This window comes from Macaca thibetana, chromosome 11, assembly GCF_024542745.1.
Source record: "Macaca thibetana thibetana isolate TM-01 chromosome 11, ASM2454274v1, whole genome shotgun sequence".
Classification (NCBI taxonomy): domain Eukaryota; kingdom Metazoa; phylum Chordata; class Mammalia; order Primates; family Cercopithecidae; genus Macaca; species Macaca thibetana.
The window spans coordinates 70,750,423-70,766,563 of record NC_065588.1 but is presented as its reverse complement, the minus strand read 5'-3'; the positions used below and the strand labels follow the sequence as shown (position 1 = coordinate 70,766,563).

Here is a 16,141-nt window from a genome sequence, read left to right as displayed (position 1 = left end):
GTTATATCGTTTTAGCTCTTATCTGTAGGTTGTTGATCCATTTTGAGGCAATTTTTACATATGGAGTGATCTAGAGGTCCAACTTTATTCTTTGTATGTGGTTATCCAGTTGTAGCAGCACCATTTGTGGAAGAAACTATTCTTTCCCCATAAAGTGAGATACAGATTCAATATAATTCCTGTAAATTTCAATGGCCTTTTTTGCTGAAATGTAAAAACATATATTCAAATTAGGGACTCCAAATAGCCAAAACACTATTGAAATAGAAAATCAATGTAGAATGACTTTCACGTCCTGATTTAAAATCTTACTGTAAAGCTACAGTAATCAAAACATTGTTATACTGACATAAGGACAGACATATAGGCCCATGGAATAGAAACAGAAGTCCAGAATTAAACCCAAACATATGTAATTTTAACGAAGTTTCCAAAATCATTCTATGTTTACTGAAACTTAAAAAAATATTAAGAGTTAGCTAAGCTAAGGGACAGAAAGTAAGTTAGGGCAAAATGAGCAAAGCCATGAAGTTTAGAGAACTAAAAACAAACAAACAAAAAGCCACATACATTTATTTTTCCTGAAGTGTACGGTATACAGCTTGTGACAGAAGAGCTGTCGTTGAATGGAAAAAGAATGAAGTAAATATTAAGAGACAGAACCAGAAAGAAACAACTTTTATATGGTGGTTTGGGACCATACTTAGTCTGAAAAAGTGGGTCCTTGTTCTAGGCCCACATCTGAGGGTATTCCTGGTGCACCGGGGTGCTTTCTTCAAAATGTTCTAAGCCCTCTGCAATACCTAGGAGTAGTCAAGGGTGGCAGTACCATCCTGGACCAGATCCTTGCAGTATGATCTTTGACCCTTGCATTAGTCAGGTTTTCCAGATAAAAAGAACTAATAGGATACATACAGATATGTAAGAGATTTATAATGGAAATTTGCTCATATGATTATAGAGGCAAAGAAGTTCCACAATATGCTCTCTGCAAGCTAGAAAGCCAGGAAAGCTGATGATAAAATTCAGTCCAAGTCCGAAGGTCTGAGAATCAAGGGAGTTGATGGTATAGCTTCTGGCTAGAAAATGAAGGATAAAGGCCTGAGAATCAGGAAGCCAATCATGTAAGTTTCAGAGTCCAAAGGCCCAAGAACCAGCAACACTGAATCTGAGGACAGGTTGTCTGAGGGCAGGAATCCAAGTTCAAGAAAACAAAATTCACCTTTCTTCCACCTTTCTGTTCTATCTGGACACTCAAAGGATTGCATGAGGCCTGTCAACATTGGTAAGGGTGGATCTTCTTTACTTAGTCTAGTGATTTTAATCTCTTAAGGACACACCCTCATAGACACACTCAGAAGTAATGTTGTACTGGCTATCTGAACATCCTTTTGCCTACTGAAGCTTACATATAAAATTAACCATCAGAACCCTCTACATTGGGTATGTCTTAAGGTGCTCAGTACTTGTGGTCTGACCTCAGTTCCTGCTACCCAGAGTAGAATTTTTGTTTCATTTGGATTATACAAGATTATGCAGCCAGAAAGGTACTGTCATACTGATTTGATGTGACGGTCACTCATGGGCATGGCAAGTTCAGGGTTCTAGCCTACCATTGGTCCAATGCCAACACTTGGACTCGAACCAAGTATGTGAGAGCTATGTATTGGCTCTTGTCCATCTTGGTGTCTGTTCCAGTTATAGGGCTGTCTCTTTTCTTTACCACCAGAACATGGCAGGGGTAGCAGCAGTAGTTTCTAACCTTGTAGCATCCACTGTTGCTCCTCTTGCTGGCAACCCGGCTGCTTACCCCAAATTCCTTCAGCAAGTCAGGCAGTTCTCCAGTGATGGTTGCATATATCTTCTCCAGGGGCTTTTAAAGCTATAACTCTATAATCCTAATGGCAATTCTGAGAGTTGTTCTCTTTTGCCTCCAATTTATGTGGTGGCCTTATGTTCTCTTGGCATGATCTTCAGCCTTACAGTACGTGGAATGGATCCTCCTTGTATGAACAAGACTGCTGCTTTCTCTCTACTGAGGGCCCCCTCACCTATCCACCCTACTCATGGGTTGGAGTGGTAGGTATGATTTGGTGAACATTGAAAAATATTACACTCTAGGAATTTAGAGGCTATGGCCTGAAGAATTTGAGAACTCTTCCAATGCTACTGGAAGATGTGTTGTTCTATATTTACACTATATAAATTTCCTTTTGGTAAATTTAATATATACATACATCTAAATTATTGCACAAATTTCACTGTATATCATAGGTAAAACTTAACACTGGTGATCATAACCAACAAAACATATTAACAAACTTTGAGATAGCCATTGGAATAGAATGTTCATAGTTGTATGGCAGATGATTCCACATCATGAATAATGTAATCAGCATTAAATCAAGGGTATTAGGAAATCGCAGAGGCAAGACATTTATATTATTTCAATATGAACAAGAGTCCAAAAAGCAATGTCATTTTGAGTAAAAATAGCATGCTACCTTTTTCTTGCAGTGAGAGATATGAAATTAACAGGTAATAGTACATTTGCAATAAAGAACAGGAAGCAATGATTCCTGGACCAAATAAGGATCAATATTTCCTTAATAATATGAAATCCTCATGCACCAATTGAGCAATAAAGAAAGATGACATGAGCCTTTCTCTATCTGTTATTTTAAATATTTATCAATAAATCACTATTTATCACATGTTCTATTAATTTTGTAATACATTTTTAAGTCAAACAGTTTACATGTATAGGAACTCTGCCAGAAAAGAAAACCAATTGTCCTAGGTCTCTAACATCGTAGGAATGTCTTACTGGGGACTGACAGGATTAACATAAAGTTATTTTTTGCTTTCTCCCTAGGAGAGCAGTTCTCAACATTTAGAATGAATAAAATTCACCGGGGCATAGGCTCTCCAGGCTTCAGTTTTGCATAATACGAGATGTGAGTTTCCTGTGATACCTATAATTGGAGATATCTAGCTTGCACTTGGATACATAAATCTGAAACAAAGATAACATCCTTGTTTAGAAAGATATATTTCTAATCAAAGAGGTCATAAGAGGTCTGAAGCAAAGTCCTAGAACAATATAAAAATAATCTAACTATAATAAAATCTGTGTATTTATATGGTAAGCTAGCCTTGGGAATATGATGGTTTTGGCAGTGATTTTCTAACTTTTTAGCTCATAGACTCATAGAGTGTTGAATGGAATTAAGACATTGTTTTATTCAAGCTTATCTGTTATCAATAAGAAATCTTGGCCCAAAGAGATGAAGTTATCTGATTGAAGTCACACAGTTTGTTGTAAAATCAAGACTAAGCTTGTTATTTCCAATCTATTATACAAAATCTAAATCAATTTTTGAATCATTGTTGAATCCATTATCAAGCAGAAATAACACAAGCAGTTTAAATTCAAAAAGCAAGTTTAGCTGTAAAAGAAGTACTTAAGAGGGCAACACTAATCCACCTTCAAACTGCAAAAGTGGCTAGAGTGCAAGTAAATCCTTGAACTATAATAATCATACAGCAGCAAGAGCAAAAGCAGATTAGCTAACCTTACTCTGAACTGAGAGGACCTCAGGGCTTGATTTAAAGTTATATGTCGTTCCTGTGTGCATGTCTGTGTTGTGCATGCATGTGTGTGTGTACATGTGTGTGTCTGAAAATGGTGAGAGCTGGGAGACTGAGGAGAATGAAGTGGAAGAGTAAATTTAGGAAATAAATGCACATTAAAAGTGGGGAGGTCACTGTGTCTTTAAGACAGCACTTCATCTTGAAAATTAAGATTAACCCGGCAGGTATAAAGTGTTTTTGTATTAATGAGAGATTGCCTTTTTAGGCCCTTTGGAATTATATTCCTAATTACGACCTATCTACTTACCTGACAAGATCCTAGTAAGGAGTTTATGCCAATTATAAATATCACCATCTATTGACAATTCCATTAAACAGCATCCTGAAACCTCCTGATAGGGATGGAGAAGACATATGAATTTATGTTAAAAACTGAGAGTTTTTAAATATCCAAGATGCATGATCATTTCTCCAGAGCTTTAAAATTTCAATTTAAGTGGTTATCTCTAACATACTAGCTTTAAATCCTTTTCCTCACCTCCATCCCTCTCTTACATACCACCCCAATTCACTCTCCATGTACTCTGACAAATTTTGTCTAGGCAAGTCATCCTTCAGTTCTCAGTTTAAATACCATCTTCTCAAAAAAGCCTTATTTTATCACCACTTATTACCCCAACTAGATTAAACTTACATGTAGTAGGTCATGTAACACTGAAGTACATTGCTATCTCCATTTTATAAAGTTGAAATTCATAAAAAATAACTTACTTTCCCAAATTCACTCTAAGAATAAATGAAAGGATAAAGATTAGAATGCATATATTTGAGTACAATACCTACAAACTTTTTCCTTCTTCTTATACTTTGAATTTTTTCTCATTCATGTAATTCACTTAGATTTTTCATTAATCAGATACCGTACTACCGTTCTCCTCTTCTTGATTCTTGGTTAAATATGCCCTATTTAGTCTATATTCTTCTTTCCTTTTGCTACAAACTGCTTTCCTTATTTTTCTTCTTCTGTCAGTGCTATCTGGGGGACTCATATGTTTTGAGTTTTAAGCTAAACCTCCCAAGTTATCACTGCAAAATAGTGTTTACTTCACTGCTATTTTTTTTTAACTTGGAATTAATTCAACAGAAGAGATACAGTATTAATATCTCTTGAAATATTTAAGAAAATAAATAATAGTGATATAGTCAACCCTAGTTTTGCACGGTGTGGAGGACTATAAAAATGACCATGCAAACCAAAATTGTGCAAAGCAATGTTAATAATAAACAGGAATAATTAAGATCATTTGGTGACAATATTGCAACAAAAATAATACTGTTGCAATATTGAAAATTTTCTTATTAATAAACATGATAAACGTGATGAATGTAAGGGGAAATAAAAGAAAAATAAAAGCCGCATTTACATACACTGTGATTTTCAACATTAGAAACATTGAGAATAAATGTATTTTATTTGTACAAAATTTATCAATAATAGTTTGAACTGACCGGAATCACTTGAACCCGGGAGATGGAGGTTGCAGTAAGCTAGTAAGCTGGGATCACGCCACTTCACTCCAGCCTGGGTGACAGAGCTAAACTCTGTCACACACACACACACACACACACACACACACTAGTTTGAACGTTGCTAGCCTCCTTCTCATATTCTCAGATGTAAATCAAGACACAGAACAAGCATCTTTTCTGTGCCGTGGTGAATTGTCATAGTCCTAAATCCGAATCAGCTTATGACTGTATTAGGTTTTTATTGTTGCATAATGACATCACAAACTTAGCTTCTTAAAACAACCTTCCTTTATTTTCTCACAGTTCTCTAGTTCTAAAGTCACAGTCTGCTAGGCTGAGTTTTGTGCTAAGGGTCTTATAAGGTTGACAATGAAGTGTTAGCTTGTTTGGGCTCTTATCTGAATGCTCTGGCAAACAATTTGCTTCCAAGCTCATTCAGGGTTTTGTTTGTTTGTTTTGCAGAATTCAATCCACAACCTATTATTGCCTTAGGTCTGACATCCCTATTTCTTCGCTATCTGTAAACTGGAGGCCACTATCAGTTCCTAGATGCACCCACATTCCTCTCACGTGGCCCAGTCCATCTTCAAAGAAAGCAACGGTTCATTGAATCTTTCTCACACTTAAAAAAGTGTCTTCTTCCACTACTAGATGAAGAAAACTTTGATTTTGAAGTGCTCATGTGATTGGGTCAAGGCCACCTGCATAATCACCATATATTAAGGTCAACTGACTTGAGACTTTAATTACATCTGCAAAATCCTTTCACAGCAGATTACTATTTGGTTGAATAACCAGGGGACAGGAATCTAGAATTCTGTCAGCATACTTTTTTTTTTTTTTTTAGACTGAGTCTCTCTCTGTCGCCCAGGCTGGAGTGCAGTGGTGCAATCCCAGCTCACTGCAACCTCCATCTCCCAGGTTCAAGTGATTCTCCTGCCTCAGCCTCCCAAGCAACTGGGATTACAGGCACACATCACCATGCCTGGCTAATTTTTGTATTTTTACATTGTATTTTGTACGTGGTACATTGGCCAGGCTGGTCTTAAACTCCTGACCTCAAATGATCCATCTGACTTGACCTCCCAAAGTGCCGAGATTACAGGTGTGAGCCACCGCGCTCAGCCAGAATTTACCCTGTGCACTTTCAGTATCTTGAAATATCTGACGTAACACCTAATGTTGTTTATTGACAGCTTTATTTCTTCTGAAACGTCTTTTTTCATTACGACCAATTTTCTCATTGACTGAGTTCTTCTGGCTGTATATCTTGGGCGTCCAGAATGTTGTGTCACCATTCCGAAGATCAGTCATTTTCCAATTACATTCAATTGCAATTCAAGTGTTATCACTTTTTTCTTTGCTGCACTTTCACTTTTTGATTATCTATTTTATTTAAAAAATGGCATGTAGGTTTATCACTGGGAGACAAGGAGGCAACACAACTACTCTGCTGTGCATGAACTGCTTCATTCTGATTCATTTCTTCTTTTCCCAGCTTGATTAAACTGATATTTTACCTATACAACGAGGTTAAATTTTTTTGGCATACATTCTTTTCATTTTTATTTCTATTACTTTCATTTTTAAAACTGCATTATTTTCTCCTGTTCTTTGCTCATGTTTAAAATTCCATCTATTAACGTACATATTTCATTATGGCCATATTCTATATTTAATAACTCTATAAGAAAGTTCTAATTATGTAGAGTCAGCAGAAAGAACAAACTGTAGAGCTAGAATTCCTTTCTTGTAAACAGACTTATAAGATACAAAGTATGACGGATATAAATGAAATCTTTAAAGAAACAGATGCTTCTTTTATTGCAAACTTATGTTTTGTGAAAATGCTAAAGGAACAAAATTTTGTCAGGTAGCCAAGAGGTACAGTATCATTTTCAATACATTATGTAATTCTCAGGTCAAAGTTTCTCTGACTGGCAGGGTAGGGTAGCTATGTGAAACCAAGTGTATGGGTGCACATTCCCAAAGTAAATGTTGATGATAATGGCATGATTGTTATTATTTTAGTCAATTCATTTCACCTCAGGCAATAGCAGAGTCTTTCTTTCTCATCTGTCCTCTCTAAAGTAAGGAAGGTTTCTCTTATCTATCCACTCATTAATCAATCACTTATCAATCGATCTAGTTTTACTCTGCCCATCCTTTCACCAAAGATATAAACCTTATTTCAGGCGTCTTATATTTACAGTTTCAATTTGTGATGATCAGAACCTAATCCCCCATTCCCATATGGTATCTATATTTTTCCCGGTGCACTTTCCTTTTCTGTTTTCATTTGTATCTTTGGGGTGTGTGTGCGTTAGAAGACAGCCATGGGTATTCTGAGTATTTCCTTTACTTCTTTGGGAAGATAGTAATGCATTTAAGAGTATCTTTACCGCAGTTTATTTAGCATACAGACGTCCTATATCAATTAGTCTGCTATCTACACGACCATAAATATGAAAGTGGAAGTCTGATCCAATATTTTTGGTATAGTGTTTATTACATATACACAATTATTTAAATACATAGCGTTGACTTGCCTATTGTTAAACATCAAATGAAATGGGGCAAAGTAAAATATGTTTTACTATTTTATTTTTACAGCTCTGGTTTACTCTCACTTCTGTATAGTGACTATATATATTTCAGGTGGGTATATTGCTTTGAATTTTTTCCTATTACATATAATGCTGCAACAGGTGGAAACATTGAGGTATTGGTTACTTTTGTCTTCAACCACAGTAGATATTTCTAAATTCTTTTTTAACCAATTTACAGACCACTAGCACTTTATGTGTTTTAATTGCTCCATATGCCTTTCAGAGTTGATGTCATCACCATTTAAAAAAAGTTAATCATACTGAGTAGGGTAAATTGGTATTTTGCTTTTAGTTTGCATTTTTTTGAACCTAAGTAAACTTTTACAACTTTTTAGCCATTCATATTTCTTTTTGTAAGAATGAGTTGTTCTTTTACTTTGTACACTTGGCAATTGTACAACTATTTTGTTAATAATCTTTTATCAGTTATAAGAACTAAACAACTAGCACACTGGGTTATTGGTTTGTTTCAAACCAATATGATTTAATGAACAGAAAGTTCTGTTTTTCTTATGGTCCAATACATCTATCTTTTCTCTGTTTTGTACTTTTAAGAAATTTTCCCCTTACACACAATTATGAACATATCCTCCTATATTTTTCTAGAAAGTTTTGACATTTTACTTTTACACATTAAATCTTTAATCTATTTGGGAATTTTGCATCTAAGCACAGTTTTATTATTTATTCATGGATAATCTATTCCAGAACAATATATTGGTTTATATTCCACTGATTATAATACAAATTTAATCACACATCAAGAAGACATAAACGTGTAATCTATGTGTTTCCAATTCTAAACTCTATTCCATTCCATTGTTTCTGCACTGAAACTACAATATACATTTGTCAAAAAGATCTTGTCTATTCTAGCATCTGGTGGTTCACATAAATCTTAAAATTAATTTGTCAAGTTGCATGAGCACATCTATTTGGATTGTAATACAGATTGCTTCTAATTCACATATTTGGAGCAATACTGATTGCATTTTCTATAAGTGAACATCCTCTCCGTTTACTTGGGATTTTCCCAACATATTAGAAAATATTATTTTCTTTATAAAATCTTACACATTTCTTGTGATATTATTTCATAGGACCGTTATAACTTGTTGAATTACAATCTAAATTTAATAACACTTTTTAAATGTTGGTATTCTGATTTTAGATATTGATCTTATATCCAGCAACTTTGCTAAATTTTCTCACTACTTTCAATCGTATGTTTGTAGATTCTATAAAATTATCCATGTAGATGTAGATGTCACCTGAGAACAACTGTTTCTAGATTCTATAAAATTGTTCATGTAACTATCATCTTAGAACAGTAAAAATTTTGTTTCTTCCATTCCTGCTTTTAAAGGGAGTGCTTCCAAGTATTCATTATTAAGCATGGCAATCGGTGTAGATTTTTGGTACATGCCCTTTTGCAGTGTGTATAAGTTCTTGAACTTTTGTTTCTATATTGTTGATGTCTTTTTTTAAGGCAATAATTCATATTGAATTTTTTCAAACTATTTTTCATCAATTCAAATTTTCACATGGATTTTCTCTAATGATAATGTGATGATTTTGAGCTGAAATCTTGCCATCCTGTGATTAACCTGACTTGTTGACGTTTACTTTTGTTATTTTAAAGGAGTTGGTTTGCTAACATCCAAATGAAAAGAATCTATTTTGATATTATTTTGCCTATGTTTTTGTCATTGTTTCATTTGCTGTATTGTCTATAATTTCTAATTGTGTGGTGTTTTAAAAGTTATAGATGTATTAATTTACTTTAAAAATTTACAATTCCTTGAGTTACTTTTGAGTTCTATTTTAAAATAGACTTCCCTTTTTTCTGTTTTCAAATTCATTGCCCTAAGGTTGTTCATAAGAATCATGGATTTTTCATTCTGTTTTGTTTTTAATTAGTTATTATTCCACTGCTTTAACAGAGACCACTGACCTAGGAGTCACAACACCAGTATTCTACTTTTGCTTCCACCACTTGCAAATTTTTGCATTTGGAACTATCGGCAAGTCACTGCTGCTGAAGATATTTTTTTCATCTCTAAAATCAATTTAGTATTTACTTTTTGGTTCACATATTTCCAATGAGTCTCAAGAAATATACGATTGAAAATGTTTTCAAAAATGGAAAAATACAAACAAAAAAATCTCAAGAGTTTAAGGTTTATCCACAAAACCTTTTTGAATAGGAACATCACTTCTAATGCTGTCCTCCAAAGCAACATTATGGGCATCTTTTGGAAAATAAATGAAAATCAGAGAGCTCATAATCCTTCACAGCAGAGAAAAACTTCTGAAATCTGATATTATCTCTTGCTGACTTGAAAACTGGCAATTCGTTAACCATAATTAAATACCAACATGAAAATAAATTTAGTAACTATTGTGCTTTTAGCACATAAATGGTTTATTCATAAAACTCTTTTAAAAAATTATAAGAAAAACTTTACAACACTTCAGATAGGTCTTAAGGCAATTTTACTTATTAATGTGTGCAAAGAAAGTTCTTCCTGAATTTTTAGTTACTTCAGCATACTTCATTTTGTCTTTGTCAACATCAAGCAATCATATATCAGGTTCCTGACCTGATGCTACATGCTGTAGTTAAAATGCTAAATCTAGGAAGTTAAACATGGGTAGTTAAAAGGTATGCGATGTGTTTTTTTTTTTTTTTTTTCTTTAAAGATCATACTAATTAGAAAACATAATAACCTTCAAAGTCCCATTGTCAAGTATTTGGTAAAGCATGGGTCTTGCAATTATCTTTTTAGAAAACTAATTAGCTTAGTACTAAATATATTAAACTCCAAACCTACAAAATAGGAACCAAAAATATTTGCTGCAGATGCATTTGAAAACTAATTGATAGTAGATCCCGACAGCGAATTTTAATAAAAGTAGTAGAAATCTTACTTAAGGCAAAATAATCTTGGTGAAATTTCATTTGAAGAATTTCTCTTGTTATGGTTGCATCATGGGTTTTACATGTCAAATTTTTAAGTTTTCCCAAATCACCACGTTGGCCCTGGTCTATTTAAACTGGACAGTGACAAGTACATTGAGTGCTCCTAGAGACTCAATACCATGTTACACATCTATAAGCTTCCCTGAGGTATCCTATTGAGTCAAAGATTCTTCTCTGGACCCATTTCTGAAATTTTTATTAATCTCAATATTATTTCCAATATGAAACTTTAATAAATTAGAACACTTAGCAAGAGACTTATTAGGACACAGGATCACTAAGTAGTTTCTAGGGAAAGTGCTCAAACTGTGGGTTAGGAATGGGATGAAAAACCTCAGAATTAATATTAAAAATGAAAGATCTAAATTGTTGAGGTAAATTTTTTTTAAGTATTGAGAAAAAAATTACAAAGGCAGAACCACCGTCTGTTGTGAATCACTTACCTTTTGAGAGCAAGGATATTAGCTTAAATTGATGGTAAAATGTACATACTAGGATATATTGAGTTCAATTCAAATGGAACTATCTTTCACAGTGGGCTTTTAGTGACAGCACTGGACTTACTTTAACACCTTCTTACCTCATATGGAAAAGGGATGATTGTATATGGTTTGACTCTTTCACTGTATGATACAGACAGTTAAATTTGCAGGCCAAATTGAGAAACAAGGGTGGACAGTTTCTCCATTCTGATAGAACTCCTGTTAGGGAGAAAGTATTAAGGTTCAATAGCAATTAATTCAACATTTATCTTATTATGTCGATGCCTGAAAACATAGAGTTTTAAAAGATGCATATAGAGTCCAAATAGACATTTTTTAAAATTTTGTTTATTACTGTTTACCAATGGGGAGATGCAGTTTATTTACATCAGCAGCCATAGGGGAAAGGGGAATACAGTTAGTCAGCTATCTGCATAGGATGGACTACTTATGCAAAAATAAGAATCTCCAAAACAAAGGACAGTGGTGAGCTTCACTACCCTCCCCCGATGATCCCAGCATGCGATAATGCCAGGCAGTGGTCCCTGGGCATGCGATGGTGGGAACTAATGTATGGAAGAAAAAGCCACAAACCACAGAAATTTTAAAGAACCCCCCCTTCCCCCATAACACATACATACACACACACACACACTCAGATACATAATAGGATTGCAGGGTGATCAATACACTTAATCAAGAAGGGAAAAACAGGAATTCTGTTGTTAAAAGGAAGATAGGTAGGGAAAGGGAGAGTTCCTAACCACTGTCAACTATATGGTAGGGAGCATTCTCTCCCCAGAAAGGAGTCTGTACCCTCTGGGCACCTGTTGGACCAAGCCCACCTTATACCCATCCAGGGTAGGGGGCTATTGCCCTATTGGTAGAGGGGCCAGAAACAAACAAAAAAACAAAAACAAAAAAAGAGAGTAATATGAACAAAGTATTACTCAAAACTACTTCCCACTTCCTCCTCTAACCAGGAGAAAAGGCCAGAAAGAAAATAGTAATTTCAGGATTTGAGTTCCCTATCTGAAGGTAGAGGGATTGGACCGTGGCCTTTCTCCTTTACTATCATCCCACTTCCAAGACATTGTTAGGAAGTAGGCCAGAGTCTCACTTAGACTCTCCTTTCTTCATCCTCTTAGATATCTACAAGTCAAGGGCAAAGATATCTCCAAATTATTTTAGCTTTTGCAAGGTTTGATTTTTTTTAGTTACTGTGACTCTTTAAGACTAATCTGTAACTAGGCCCCAAGCCTGATCAGGACAACTCTAAGAGAAGGCAGTAATAGTTCCAAGGCCCAATCTCTATGGTTTCCTTAATCCTCTACAGTATGCAATCTACATCAGTCTACACAGTCTAAATAGTACCTTCTGGGATAAGGACCGATACATGCACAGCAAGGGTTAGAGAACGGGTAAGGACCAACTCCATCCCCCTGTGTGTCAATCAGCCTTTACTGCTCTTCTGCTTAGGTCCTAACAACCAGTATTGAAATGGAGGTGGGAAGATACAACTCCTTATGAAGTAAGACACAGCAAGAGGGCACACTAGCAAGGCAGTCCTATACAGGAGAAATGCTTAGGCATGATACTGCATTTTAAATACAAAAAATTAAGTTCTCTTCCAATTCCAATCCCAACAGAGGGAGCCATAAGAAAGATTCTTTTCTGAATCTTCTACAAAAACAAGAGACAAAAGAAAGAAAGAAAAAAGAAACAAAAACAAAAACAAAAACAGAGGCCAAGAAAAAAGAAATTGGGCAGGCTTCAGAAGCAGGAGCATTGAGCTGAATTGAAACTGGTCAATGTGAGAGCTGGAGTGGAAGCAGCACCTGGGGCACCAGATAGGCAGTGGAGCAAGGGACAGGAGGAACACGGGGCCAAGCCAGACAGATGAGGCTGGACCCCCTACTGGGGCACAGAATGAGGTAAGAAAACATTTCAAATAAAGCAGCACCGTTCTGCTCACCTCGGGGCTCCCACCCCTTTATACTTCATAAACCCTCGCTCAGGGAATAAAGTGGAGGGTAGTTTGATATGTGGCTCTTACTTCCCATCTTCCCCTATACCATTCCCTAAAGTCAGGAGATTCTGGAGGTCTTTCTCTGACATCTAACAATAAAAGGACTGCTCCTCTTGTCAAGATCCAAAGGGGACCAAGTGGAAAGGGCTGCCCCTTTCGAGGGGCAGAGAGAAGGTGGTGACAGTCTGGATGTTCACCATAGCAGAGCTCTGACTACCCAACCAAAGAAACAGGGACATTCAACAGGACTCTGCACACAGTCAGATGAGATAATCCAGTCCTGCTCCTTGGCTCCTAGCACTAATCCATTCACATTATTGGGGGCAGGTGAAAGTGCCCTCTGGGCTCAGTTTTCAAACCATAGCCTCCTGCACAGCCATGATGCTCTTCTATAGTTCAGTCCTGACCCCAGGGTGGGAGGCAGGTAGTGAACTGGCTTAATGACCAAGTCATACCCATGGAGTGGCTAGGTAACCAGTAACTCAGAGTAGGAAGTGACTGCCCTACTAAACTTATGTCCACAGCATAACACATCCAGACATGAATCTTGAAGTTTGAGAGATCGTGCATAGTTGCAGAGGTCCCTGCTACCTCCCCAGGGGATCATAATCGAATCCTCAGCCTGCCTGGACAACCAAGTTGTCCATTTGCCAAGCCTATGCCACCAGGTTGGAGGGCAAGGAAGAGGGCTCCGCTCAGCCAAATGCTAGGCGCTGTCCTCAAGTCAGCTGAATCACTGTAAAGTCTGGACTTTTGGGAAATAGGTGGTTTTGACCTTTTCTTCTTGCTGGAGTCAAGGCTACAGAGCTTCCCTATCAAACTTGAGACTTCTTTTTCTTGGATTTCACAAATTGAAAATGTTAGTATCCAGATCTTGCACCTGACATTTACTTGTCTCAGAGAAGCCCATATCAAAGGTTCAGATATCAAAGGGGCAGTCCCACTGCAGGCCACTGATTACGGCCTGACGAACTGTGATGTCCAAACTGTCCAGGAAGCCCTTGACATCAGGCAGACAGAAAGGCTGAGGAACCAAAAATTTTATATGCTGGGCACACAACTGCTCACCTGTGCATTGGGGGGCACTACAGAATCTTGCGCACATCCTGGTGTGTTTAGAGATCAACAGGCACTGCATGGCCCGCAGGCTGTGCAGCTCCTCCTGCCCAGGGCTTCAGAGCTTGCTCCAGGTAATACACTTTAAAAAAAGGATTCCTAAATTATCCACTTTGGGTTTTTAAATGCTAATATCTTCAAGGGGAATTAGAACTTTTGTCTGATTTTTCTACTTTTTTTCTACTTAGCTTACTCCTCCAAGCCACAGGACCAGTCTATGTTATTGTCCTGGCCACTTTCAGACTCTCATTTTGCAGCTACTGGAATTCCGGAGGTGAGCGCTGCAGCTGCTGATCAGGCCCATTCCCAGGTTCTCCGGGAAGGGAGCAAAGCGGTAGGCGGCACGCTCCTTTGTCTTCCACTGGCTGAATGCCAAAATCCTTCACGCTACCAGTCTCTGCGAACTCCAGGTAGAAGTAGCCGCACTTGACTGCCCGGTGCACCTCAAAGCAGAATCCCAAACAAGAATCCTCTATCAGGTCTACGTAAATCTCCTGAGCGATGGCCTCTAGCTTGTTAGTATCCAGATTGGCCAACGAAATTTCCTCCATTTTAATTTGTAAACGACTGCGGAGAGGGCGCTCGTTTTACTCACGGCAGCAACACGTCTGGCTCCACGGGCCGCGCCTAGGCCTAGACGCCTTTCAGAGCCCAGTCCTCTGGCAGCGGGGTCGGTGGTGTTCGCGGCGGCAGCAGCAGCGACAGGGGCGACTGCTCCGGAATCCCAAGTCCTTCTGTTTGTTTTGGCGTATCCCGGGTTGCGGGCCTCTTAGCTGCGCCTGGCCCAGGACACACCGCCAAACCGTCTCAGCGCCTCACCCAGCCGCCGGGGCCTCTTCCGCTCCCCTGTCGAGCCTAGCCCCGCCTCCCCGCTTCCGCTCCTCAGAGCGCCTGCGCAGTGGTTCCGCGCAGACTCGTGGAGCCTCTCAGCGCGCTGCGGCTTTGAGAGCGTTTTAGTTTGTGAAAAGGAACGCAATGAACGTAGTGTACGACTTCCATTATCTCCGATTATTAAAAGATTGCGAGGATATTATTTTATGTTACTTTATTTGTAAATTTAAACATTCGCTAATTAATTCAGCAGCCATGCTTAACTGATGTCCTCTGAAAAACGGAAAAATTTAATAATATGCACTGTTGTGGTGTGATTGGAAACATTTTAGGAACAGTTCTCGGGATGTGTTTGAAAATTTGACTTACATGATTGACTAGTGAATCGTTTATAGCAATGCCGCAGTTGTCATTTAAATCCACTAGATGGTGCAAGGAAACAAATTACAGCATAATTTATCTTTCGGTATTTTTTTTGAATGAAAAAACTGGAAACTTGGCACTAAAGGCGTAATTCATATATATTGATCAAATAAACCCATGGCATCTATCTCACTTATAAGATCATTAAGGCAATGTGACTATAAAGAGATGGTAATGTACACCTCTAAAATAATTCAGAGAAAAAAATTAGGTGTGTATTCTGTCTTAAAGAGGGAGGAAATCTGAAATATGTTAAATATATGGGAGATAAAACTTTTCCTAAAATTATATGCATGATTTGTGAGAACGGGAGCCAGTCTACCTAAGTTTAAATCCCGAAGCCAACATTTAACAGTTTAGTGTTTCCTCATCTGAAAGAAAAGCTAATTCTTATTTCATGGTTAAGATTAAATTATATTTTTAAAAAATCTTGCAACAGTGCCTTACATGTGAGCAATGGTTCAGTAAATGTTAACTATTTTTAATCGTATTAGTTATGAACTTGAATATAAGAAAAATCGCTGTAGTATTTCCTTTATTTTTT

The 16,141-nt window shown here is 37.1% G+C and overlaps 1 protein-coding gene across 1 annotated transcript; it reads right to left on the bottom strand.

Moving 5' to 3' along the window:
• Positions 1–11,528: 11,528 nt before the first annotated feature.
• On the bottom strand, positions 11,529–15,230 carry ATXN7L3B (ataxin 7 like 3B). The gene has a single exon (XM_050746637.1). It carries the CDS (start codon positions 14,892–14,894, stop codon positions 14,601–14,603), a length of 294 nt encoding a protein of 97 aa, XP_050602594.1. The 5' UTR covers positions 14,895–15,230; the 3' UTR covers positions 11,529–14,600.
• Positions 15,231–16,141: the final 911 nt, after the last annotated feature.